General features: G+C 39.7%; 2 protein-coding genes across 3 annotated transcripts; one reads left to right on the forward strand and one right to left on the reverse strand.

The window, feature by feature from the left end:
- Positions 1 to 263: 263 nt before the first annotated feature.
- On the forward strand, positions 264 to 9,728 carry irf9 (interferon regulatory factor 9). 2 transcript variants are annotated; one of them, XM_035668174.1, is made up of 10 exons: positions 264 to 391; positions 805 to 871; positions 2,213 to 2,335; positions 2,426 to 2,606; positions 4,659 to 4,795; positions 4,903 to 4,975; positions 5,446 to 5,505; positions 5,754 to 6,143; positions 6,735 to 6,856; positions 7,563 to 9,728. In XM_035668174.1, exons 2-10 carry the CDS (start codon positions 815 to 817, stop codon positions 7,728 to 7,730), a joined length of 1,311 nt encoding a protein of 436 aa, XP_035524067.1. In that variant the 5' UTR covers positions 264 to 391; positions 805 to 814; the 3' UTR covers positions 7,731 to 9,728. The 2 variants fall into 2 exon arrangements, with proteins under 2 accessions (XP_035524067.1, XP_035524143.1); XM_035668250.1 differs by having other exon boundaries at positions 6,735 to 6,850.
- emc9 (ER membrane protein complex subunit 9) lies at positions 8,322 to 11,651 on the reverse strand. Its single transcript, XM_035657207.1, has 5 exons — positions 11,619 to 11,651; positions 11,442 to 11,518; positions 11,227 to 11,296; positions 10,958 to 11,052; positions 8,322 to 9,996 (listed from the first exon to the last, which is right to left on the reverse strand). Exons 1-5 carry the CDS (start codon positions 11,649 to 11,651, stop codon positions 9,816 to 9,818), a joined length of 456 nt encoding a protein of 151 aa, XP_035513100.1. The 3' UTR covers positions 8,322 to 9,815.
- Between the last annotated feature and the right edge of the window lie 52 nt (positions 11,652 to 11,703).

Below are 11,703 nucleotides of genomic sequence, written 5' to 3' on the forward strand. Positions count from 1 at the left end.
AACACATAATACAGGCAGAGAATTGTATAACAAGAGGGGAAAATCACTAACTTCCTGCACTTTGGAGTTCACTATTTGGAATAATTGTACAGTTTTTAATATAATATGAAAACACATCACTTATTCAGTTTAATAAAAGACAGAAAAGTGGTTAATTCAAGTAAAAAGTGTTATATATATATATATATATATATATATTTGTGTGTGTCCGTTGGCGCCCCCTGGCGGCCGCAGCACGGAGCGTTTCTCTAAAATCACGTGACTTCTGGTAAAAGGAGCGTCTGCTGAAGAAAGAGAGACACAGCAGAGTCCGGACCGCAGAGCCCGGAGAGCAGACTGTGAACCTGAACCCTGACAGTCCGCAAGACACCGCGGAGGAAACGCAACCGAGGTAAACGAAACTTAAAGCTACTTCCCTTATTGAACAGAGCTCAGTGCCTGTAATCCATAAAACCTATAAATATCAGCAGAAACAGGTGAGAGCTCATGGCGCTTTTAGTTGTTCCTGAACCAGACTGCGTTTAAAAAAGAGTCGATTTAAGAAACGGAAGGGGTTTTTTCATACGTGTGTGTGTTTGTGTGTTTGTGTGAGTGTGTGTGCGTGCGATTGAGAGTGTGTGTGTGTTTTCGGGTGAAGTTAATAAAGCAATATTTGTATTAAAGCGTTATATTATTGGTTGGTTTTTAAATGGTTTATAGTGGAAGAAGGGTTTATTAAAGTGGAAGGTTGTTGTTGACATTCATCTGATGGTGGTTTGTTTATTTGTTTGTGACTCTCTGTTTTTGTTGTTGTTTTTTTTATAGTTTTTAAATCATGGCAGGAGGGAAAATGCGCTCCACTCGCAGACTGCGCTCCTGGATCGTCGAACAGGTGTGTGTGTGTGTGTTTAAAAGTGTGTGTGTGAGGGAGAGAGGGTGAGGGAGAGAGGGTGAGGGTGAGGGAGAGAGGGTGAGGGAGGGGGGAGACGGAAAGGGAAACCGTGCATGTTTACAGGACTACAGATTACATCTGCAGGCTGCAGGAGGTGCTTAAAAACATCATATTGGGGATTATTTGATTCACAATTAGTGGGAATTAACATTGTCGCATCATCATTATCATTTTGGCAGAAATAAAACCTTTTAAAAGTGACATTTTGTACAAAACATCTAACTTATTTTGTGTCTGTAGGACAAGATTTGTAGGCCGGGATGCCTCTGCAGCACTGGTGCTTCACTATAATGTGTTTTTGTCTCATATTTTACATTTATTACAACTAAATTACAGCTTTATAATAAATAAAAACATTATACAAACAGAGAATTGGATAAAAAGCTCCTTAAAATGTCAGGAAAACTGCAAAAAAATCAATATTCTTAGGAAATAATCTGCTTAAAAATGCTTGTTTTACACAAATTTATGCAGTTTTTATTTACTTTATGTACATATTTATATATTATTCATATTGAAAACCTATTTGTGCCGTGTGGATCCTGTGTAAATTTAGTCTGTTATTAAGGTTTGATTCATGCATTAAGGCTAATTCATCATTAATTCACTTTTAATGAAGATTATTGATAATTGACTCACCATTATTCCCTTAAAAAAAGTGATATTTCTATTAACTGTGCAGCTCTAAACTTTAAGTCTATAAATGTGTAACAGCTTATAGACTCCAGACGTCTGCTTGGAGCAAAAATGTGCATTTAAAATGTTTAAAAAGACTCTTTATACCTCATTTAATAATGACAGAATCTATAAAATAAGCAAATGTTGGTAATTTCTTCACTTTTTAAAATTATAGCATCATTTAGGAGAATATTATAATGATTAAATATACATTTTAATGTAGATTAAATGTGTTTTTGTCTCATATTTTACATTTATTACAACTAAATTACAGCTTAATAATAAATAAAAACATAATACAGACATAGAATTTGATAAAAAAAAGCTCCTTAAAATGTCAAAAATCAATATTCTTAGGAAATCATCTGCTTAAAATTGCTTGTATTTACACAAATCTATTCGTTTTGTTCGTGTATATATTTATATATTATTCATTTTGAAAAAATGTATAGCATCATTTAGGAGAATATAATAATGATCAAATATACATTTTAATGTAGATTAAATGTGTTTTTTCCTCTAAAAAACGTGCAGGAGATGCTGGTTTTGTCTGCAGGTGTTCCTTAAATTAAACAGTCGGTTGTGTTTTCGGGCTGTTTGCAGGTCAGCAGTGGGAAATATCCGGGGCTGGTGTGGGACGACGAGGCCAAAACCATGTTCCGCATCCCGTGGAAACACGCCGGGAAACAGGACTTCCGCAAGGACGAGGACGCCGCAATTTTCAAGGTCAAGATGCGTGTCTTGGCTCTAAACTAGAGGCGGGGGGCGCGGGGGGGGTTGAGCTCTTCTGACTAACCTTCTCTCTGACCTCCGCAGGCGTGGGCAGAGTTCAAAGGCAAGCTGACGGATGGGAGTCAGGACAACCCGGCGTCCTGGAAGACCCGCCTGCGCTGCGCCCTCAACAAGAGTCCAGAGTTCATGGAGGTGATGGAGCGAGCCCAGCTGGACATCTCGGAGCCCTACAAGGTCTACCGCCTGGTCCCCATCAACGAGCAAGGTGAGAGACTCTAGAGACGTCCTACAGGGAGGGAAATATAGTAGTTCAGAGCAAAAGTTCTGCAGTAAAAACTCCAAAAACAAAGTTAGAAGGGACCTTAAATATTGTGCAGCGTTCAAGTGCTGACAGAAATGTGGGACTTCCTAACGATGGAACTGTATGTATTATCTGATCTGAACGTAATTTATGAAGCAAAAATCCCAAAAGTTCAGCCTCTCGAATGTGAGGATTTGCTACTTTTCTGTGTTAAATATCTTGTTTTAAATTGGATATTTGTGGTTTTTATGAATGAAAAAGGACGACTTACCTATCAGTTGCTATCAGCTGCATGTCTTCCAGTTTAAATAATCCAGACACCTGATGAAGTATAAAGACACATTCACTGGTTTCTGTCACTAAATCAATGAATTCAATGTTTGTTTTTATAGATTATAAAGTAGATAAAGTAAACAAAACAACCTGCAGAATACAAACCAAACAATTGATGGATTAACGGAGGAAATGAACCAACTACAGCAGTAAAATCCTGCTTTTATCCATCTAATTATATCATATAGTACAACAATCACAGTGGACATTTTACTTGTATTTTTATTTTAGATGAACAATAACTAAGACTGTAGTCTGAGTCAACCAATGAGGGGCGAATTGTTCAAGAAACACGAGTTATTGGGCTGAAATAACTCACTTTGGGATTAAATAATCCAGCGTACTTTTCCCACTTTAATATAGTTACATATGACCATTGTCCATATTTAATCACACGTTTCCATTCAGTTAATCCAGACTCCAACATGCTGCCACACACACACTCACATACCTGATTGTCTATCACCTGGAGCTTCACTTCCTCCAGCAATGCGCCACCTAGTGTTTAATGGCAGAACTGCAGGTGTAATAATAATAATAATAATAATAATAATAAGATCTAAGAGGGGAAATATTCACTTTTATATGTTTTCTGTTTGGATTTTACACCGAAACAAATCCTCAACCAAAGGGTGGATTCTAGACACGAACACTGAGAAAATAAAGAATATTATTGATCTGGTTCACAGTGACTCCACTGGTCTTTGCAGGCTTGATTACGCTGTACTTTGTAGATGGACTCTCCGCCCTGTTATCATCATGTTACCATCAGCACAAACCACAGATTATAAAAGTTACACAACTTGACTTTACAAACCTCTCCCACTTGTGTTGCAATGAACTTTCCTTCCCCATCACTCCTCCTTCTATTTTTGTATGTTTTTAAGGAAAACTCTTGACGCGTAACCTTTACCACACACCCTCTCTCACTCCTCTCTTCTCCTTTTTCACACAGAATTACTACAATCTCTTGTTTTAGCTCCTCTCTGTTATGTAACACAGGCGTGATTCTGACTCGTGGTTCCCTAAATGTTTTGCTCGTTTTAAGTCATAATGTCTGTACTATACGGCGTCTGCAGGCTACCTGATATCAGCTGAAAGGGATTTACAAGCTGTGTTATTTGCTCTCTGGTTCCATTGTTTTGCTAATGTCCATCTGCTTTTGAGTCTGAACCATCACAATTAAATGTATTGAGTCAGTTTCTCCACGTTCAACGTGTTGCTAGTCATTACTGGACATCACCACTCTTCTGCTGAGGCTTTTAAACGCTGTGTTATTGTGCGTCCAGGACTTATATAAAAGGCACCTTTGCATTGCCTTTGTGTTTAAAGCTGCTGTACAAATAACCAAGCCTTATTGTACAAAAGGCCAGAGTACAAGTCTGACGTTAATTTGGTGCATTTTCTTACTTATTTATAAATTATTCTGGTTTAATCCAATTAAATAAGTAAAAAACAGCTATTTTTGCTTGTTTTTGTTGTTGTTTTTTGGACTGTTATTGGATGGAGTCACACTATCTTAACAAAAGTGGGGAGATGATTCATTAAAACCACCAGACGAACGGCAAAAACAGGTCGAATGACTGAATGTTTCTGAGTCAGTGGGGGCAGGGCGCGACTTTCTTTGTGTTCTGAACCGTAAATATTGGTTATTTACGACGACAGATCTCCATCTGTTTTCAGGAATGGTGGTTCCCGAAAAGAAATGCAGAGTGAAAGCCAAGAGGCCGAAGAGGAGGAGGAGCAGCAGCAGTGACTCGGAGAGCGACGACGGTGTCGTGGGAAAGCAGATAAAGAAAGAGGAGGTCACGTCGCAGCTGGTGAGTGGATGTTAGAGGGATTTCTTACATTTCTCTCTAAATCTTGATGCTTGAGCTGCTGTTCAGACGTCTCGAGGAAATAAAAAGCCTCTTTGTGTGATTCTCAGTCTGTGGAAGAGACTCACGTCACCGTCCTGACAGAGGAACCGGCTCAGCACAGCGACGCCATCCAGAGAGACGGTGAGTTTTACTGCGTTTAGGATGTGATAATAAGAGTCCGATATGTTCCTGAACTTCCTGATATCTGCATGGGATCAATTAAAAGGGATCTTTTAGTTAAATTAAAACAAGCTTTTTCTCGTATAGTTTGTATTGTTTTTGTGTTTATGTGGACTAATAATGATCCAATTAAAGAAGTAGCTTTACATCTGAGGAAGAAAGGTTTTATTAGCATCAATCAGGATTAAAGAAACCAGATTTCAGCAGCTATGTTTCTCAGCCGGTCTCTGAGTCACGAATACAGAAATCCAACTACTGACCTGCTGCCTGTAAGAAGGTTACTACAGTGTGATATCATGTCAGTGATAACAAACAAAGTATCTGCCAACAAAGCAAACTTTAGGTTCAAGGTCATAAAACTCTGCTAACAGTTGATTCAACCCCTGAAACAAGCAGCACTTTTTATTCTCTCTCTCTTTCTTTCTCTGCAGTGGTTGATGAGATCAGGTTGGACGTGCGGATCGAGGAGAGCGTCGCCGCTCCAGCGGGAGGTAATAAAAGCTGAAAAATACGTACAGCTGAGCAGGTCGTTGTTGATGTACAACTGTACCTAATTTATTAGTTTTTACCCAGTTTAAGGATTAAGAAATTCTCCAACAATCTGTCTGTTTTTAGGACTGTTGAATGCTGTAGTTTAAAGCCAAGTGGCAACTTTATGTGGCTTAAGAGAAGAGAATAGTATTAAATTTGATTAAATGTAGCTTTATTTTGAAAGTCTGCTCTGTTCCTGTCTCCCCAGGCCAGGACTCCTTCAGTGTGGTGGTTCATTATTTAGGACAGGAGGTTCTCAAGCGTCAGATCCAGGGCACTGATGTCAGGATAACGTACCTGCCTTCCTCTCTCGCCCCCCCGACTTCGGCCGCCCTGAAGGCCCGGTTTCCCCGCATCCCGCTGCCGGAGCCGCCCTCCACGCTGCCGGTGGGCCAGGAGCGGCAGGCCCTCGCCACTCTGCTGCCCTTCATGGAGAAAGGGGTGGTGCTGACCTCCACGCCGCAGGGAGTCTACGGCAAGCGGTTCTGCCAGGGGCGGGTCTTCTGGACGGGGCCGCACACGACCACGCCGGGGCTGCACAAGATGGAGAGGAACACGGAGCCCGTGATGCTCTTCAGTAAAGACGCCTTCAAACAGCGTGAGTGGCTTTAATTCATCATTATATTGATTATTTCAACCCAAAATCAGGTTATTTGATTGATTGACTTTTGGTTAAGTGTTGATTGGTCGACTTTAAGTTTGCTGTTTGAATTAGATTTGAAAAAAATAGACTTATTTGATGAAAACAGAACAATATTAATGCATATTTCTAACACAACTGAGTCGATTAGTTGAATCTGTCAGTTGATTGACGGAAAATCTTAATTTTTAAAGCAAAAATGTCAAACTTCTGCTTCTGTATTGTGGTGGATCTTTCCGTTTTAATCACATATGATCAGAAACTGATTATATTTTAGGGTTTTGAACGGTTTATAGGGAAAACAAGCAATTTGGTGACCCCACCTTGGACTTTTAGAACTTATAATGTGCATTTTTTATTGTTTTCTAGCATTAAATAGATGAAAAAATTAAGAAATTAATCAATTAAATTCAGTTGTAACTGGAAAATCTTCTATCAAAATCTAAAGTTTTCTTCATTTTCCAGCTGTTTCAGCTCCTAAGCACATGAACCAATAAATAATAATAAATAATTATACATTTATCTCACTTTTCTTTCGCTCACAATCAGAACTGGATCATTTCCGTTCAAATGGCGGCGCGCCTCCTCAGTGCGGCGTCACTCTGTGTTTCGGGGAAGAACTGAGTAACACCGAAGACCCGTCTGGAAAACTCATTATAGTTCAGGTAAAGGTAATTCACGACTCATTTTTATATATATATATATATAACCATTTATTTATGTACTCATGAAGCTTTTGTTCTCTGATCGGCTTTCAACACTCAATATTTATAGCATTTTATATTGTCTGATTATGACTTTGGCACCAAAATACCATCAGAAAAGACCAAAGCGCATTAGTTGGATTAAAGAACTGTCCATAACTTTACCTCTGAAAAAGATTACTCACATTATTAAAGGTTAAAAAATCTGTCCATGATACAATATATTGATTTAAGTTGATTTTAGGATACACACAGTAGGCCTATATCTCAAAATTTCATTAATTTCTGCAAAGAAAACTAAATAAACTATTATTTCTAAGGTTTCAAGTATTATTTAAGGTAGAAATGTTGAAGACCTGAACACAAAACACAGAATTTGTCCAAAAAAAAAGACATCAAAAACTATTTTTTATTGTAATATTTATAGGAAATAATCTAAAACCAATACTCAGAATTCATCCAGAGTACTTCCCCTAGTTACTGCGTCCTGTTTGGGTTCATCGTAGTTTATTTATTATAATATCTACTCCTTTAAATACATCCAACAACATTTCAAATGGAGAGGAGAAACTTTAAATAATCTCAAATGTGGGATTAAAAGTGACACCTCGACACAAACCACTCCGAGTGAAGGATTAAAATGACCTATTCTCGTCCTGTCACTCCTCTGCAGATCACTTTACCGTGGGCGGAAGAGCAGGTCCAGACCGCCCAGTCCTTCATCGAGTCCATCACCATCCTCCAGTCTCTGGCCAGTCAGTCTCCGCTGGGAGAAATAACTCTAAACCTGGTCAGCGTGGACTCTCTGTCGTCTGAGACCATCACCTGTGGCCCCTTCTGAGCACCTTGCCCACTGTGAAAGGGCTTCAAATTCCAAAATAAGAGACCTTTCTAACTTTGAAACCCATTCTTGTGATACAAAAGAATACAGTGAGGAACAACTTCATTCTAAATGCATCATCTAAAGTGAGTCTTAAAAAGATTAATTACAGAGTCTCAGAGATAAACAGATTATATAGCGGATAGCCAAATAAAAGCCACTAGTTTGTGTGGTAATTGTATTTTCAGCCCCAACAGATCTTTCTAGCACTTCTAGCACATTTCACTTTCTTTCTTTTTTTGTTGCCCTGAAACGAATACTGGAGTTTCTGGGAGGGACTTTGGCCCCTCGTGTCCTCGTAGACATTAGTCGGTGTACTGGAAGCACTACATGTAACACTGAGAAGTCGTCTTCAGAGCTGCAACCATTAAGTTGACTGGCAGAGTCAAATTGTTTTTACTCGTCATATGTGACGCTAATATAACAGATAACAAAATAAATGTTAGTTGCAGCTCTAGTCTTTCTTCGCTGGGTTTTCTGGAAATGTGATAAGAGTAATAATCCTCTACGTGTAGTTCCCAACCTGTGGAACGGTCACAGGTTACATCCGAGTGTGCCGAGATTAGATTTATTAGACAGGAAAGCAGAGTTATCGAATCTTTTGCTTTTCTTTTTGTGAATTACTGGATGATTCTGAATGGGTTTAGGCAGAAAATGTGTAACATATGCAGCCAGTAACGGGCCTCAAAGGTGCTTTTTATTTTAATGGGGTCACAAACTAAACAGGTTGGAATCCACTGCTCTCTGCAACTGTACAGCGCTGTACTTGTCGTCCTTGAAGCTGCAAATAATAGTCCAGTAGAGTAGTGAGCAAAGATGTATCTTTTTTTTAATGTGCTGCCTGTTAATCTACTCAAATCCAACTTTAGATTAGTCATTTCTTTTCACGTTAGTCATTTGTGGTTAAACACAGACATTGATACATGTACAGATGTGTGTTGATAGTCGTCTGGTGATGATAATGAGACTTGAAGCAGTGCTCAGTCAGAATCATTAAAGGAAATCTTTCTATACTCCACTGTTATGTGAGAAAACTAATCTTATTTACAAGACTGTTAGTTTAGATTAGTGTTTTAGAGAGTTACGCCAAATTCTGACACTGCGGTAGACAATTTTAAAAGTTTGTATGTGTGAGGGGCAAACTGAAGTACACAACATTTCAATACAAAAGTCTTGTAGTATCTACAGGCTGCTGACACTCAGAATATTTGGTTTTTAGGGGGCTGTCAGAGACATTTATACAACTCTTTTTTTAAAAGGTGGTAGCTTGGTGTGATTTCCTGCGAGATTTGTGTGTTAACACTGTTATTTCCTCTCTAAAAAGTACATAATGTTTGTCGAGTTTGCCACTAATGCACCGTTCAGGCAGGGAATACTGTACTGGAGGTTAGAAAAGGCAGCTACACACGCGACATACAAAGTGGCAAACAAAAGTGTCATAATCTGTTTTAGGCACAATAAAGACATTTAATAAATGTTTTTTAACTCACTATAATGTAGTTGTATGCATGTTTACATACTGCACAACCCAAACTACAACCTTAATCGTGATCCTCAACCTGAATATCTCACAGTCTGACCAAAAACCAAACATTTTAAGCTTCAACAAATTTGTATTTACTGCAGGGCTTCAGTATTGTAAAAGGTAGTTCTCGTATGTAGTCCGCCCCCCTGAGAGCTTACAGTGCACACAGGAATGACAATAATACAGCAACAGAGCATAACATTGGACCAGAAATACCACAGGTGCATGGCAGTAGTGTTAAAATGTGTTTAAGGTGAATTTTCCATTTAAATCGGGTGTTGGGCTGAACCACAAAGGCACACTCTGAGGAGGAGGGGGGTTGAGAGGGAGGTGGAAGAGATCTACCAAACTGTAAATATATTGTTATTTATGCATGTTCTACGTTATGTCCTGTCCAGTTGGGAAAATGCATTAAAAATAAACGGATTCTTACACTCTGTGTGTGTCGTGGTTGTAAAAACTGTGCACGAGTCAGAACATAAATAAATGTGGCGTCTACGAACTGATGCTACTGTGTCGCTCTACATGCTGCCGTTGGCCGGCGAGGTGAGTTCCGCTATCTTGGTGTTAAGTTTCTGATTGGTCCAGTCCTTTGTAATGTCGTCCAAGTGGCTGTCAAAATCCACCAATAGCGTGTGATCGCCGGACTCCAGCAGCTGAGTGGCTATGGCCCGAGTCTCCTCCCACTCTCTCAGCATTATCCTGTAGAAAACAACAAGGGCAAGGTCAGCGAGGACTCACTGAGTGGCTGGAAGTCTTCCTATTACTTCGATTTTAACAAACAAAGCTACAAGAGACAAAGAACTAATGAAGGTTGTGGATGAATATGTGGTGGATGAAGTGTTTGACGGACAGATTCTTGGGAAAATAACAGTCACAGGCTTAAAAGAAAAGACTCAAGTTGCTAAAAGATTGTTTTTTATTAGTTTGAGGGAAGTGTGTGTTTCATCTAGCCTGTAAATGTGATTAATTCAAAGGCAAAGGCTGCAGGAAAAAAAGCTGCTAGTTTGAAGCCTTAGCTGCACTAGTATCTCTACTTTAAAGCGTTTCATTACGGCACTATCGTACTGTTTGTAATGAATGAATGTGTCTCCTCACATGTACCCTGTGCTGTTCATAATTAATTTGACAAACTGAAAACACACACGCAAAAACAGGCGGATGGAAATATATCTTAAAACTAACAAGAGCTTCACTCCACGTAAACCACGTGCGACACAAGTGCAAACCGCCACTGGTGCAGTGTGATAGTACATTTAATTCTGAATCACCAATGATGATGAGAGAGACTTTTCACCGCGATTAACATCAGAGCTCGACAGAAAACATGAGTCAGTGTTGGGTTAGGTGTGTCATGTCTAATCAAAATAAGTCAATAACACGCTTTTACTCTTTTGTACGCCTACGTGTGGGAAAGACTCAGCTATCAGACGCAGTTACACTTAATCGTGAGCTGATATGAAGAGAGCATGAAACTGGGAAACCCCTACTGTTTGCTACTGAGCTGAAGGACTTTCTCCAAGGCTGGCTGCTACTCTGAACAACCTCTACACCTCCGACCCTTCAGACTGTACAGCGTGACGGTTAGGGAGAAACCGGCACCTAAAGTCGGAAGTTTGTTTACAGCCGGAGAGGCTCGAACGCGCCACCGGCTGTGCCTTACGTGTGTTTGTCTTTGAGCATCCATCTCGAGTCTTTGCGCTCGTACATCACGATGGGAGGAACCCGATAGTCTGGAGACATCTTACTGCCGTCGAGCTGTGGCGCAAAACAGAGAAACATCAATAAAAATTGGTTAAAAATATCAAAAGGGACAAAAAATCCAAACAAGAACTGCTTAATAACTAAAAATATGTTCACTTTCAAGTGATTTTAAAGCAGATTGATCCCCGTATGTTCCATAAAAGCCAACAGGTGTCGAGTTATTCTCACCATTAACAGAACTGCGTTGTCAAACTGCTCCGAAATCTTATCAGCTATCTTCAGCGCACACGGCGTCGGGCTGTGGAGTTCAAAGTTAGAAAAGTTCACACTAAAATTAGCACTAAAATGTGTGTTATATACACACACAACGTAAGATAACAGGTAACATCTCATTAAAGGTGAAGTGCAGCTGAAATGAAACCAGGGTTTTGGAGGAAACTCACCTGCTATCCGACACACAGGCATTGGCTTGATAGTATCCCACAATCCTCTGCTGAGTCTGTGAACACCACACGTCCACCTGAAAACAGGAGAAGTTTACATCAAACTGGAAATCTCCTCCAGGTCTGTGTTGTGCTCGTCAACCCTCTCAGCCCTCGTGTCTCAGTGGTTTGTCTTACTTCTCCACCGACTGCTCCTGATATCAGTTTCATAATGGCCTGTTTTATGTAAATCCAGCTGTAAACTGCCTTAATGTGTGCAGAA

The sequence above is a fragment of the Morone saxatilis genome, unplaced genomic scaffold (genome assembly GCF_004916995.1).
Source record: "Morone saxatilis isolate NCDOM2014 unplaced genomic scaffold, NCSU_SB_2.0 Contig0, whole genome shotgun sequence".
Lineage (NCBI taxonomy): Eukaryota > Metazoa > Chordata > Actinopteri > Moronidae > Morone > Morone saxatilis.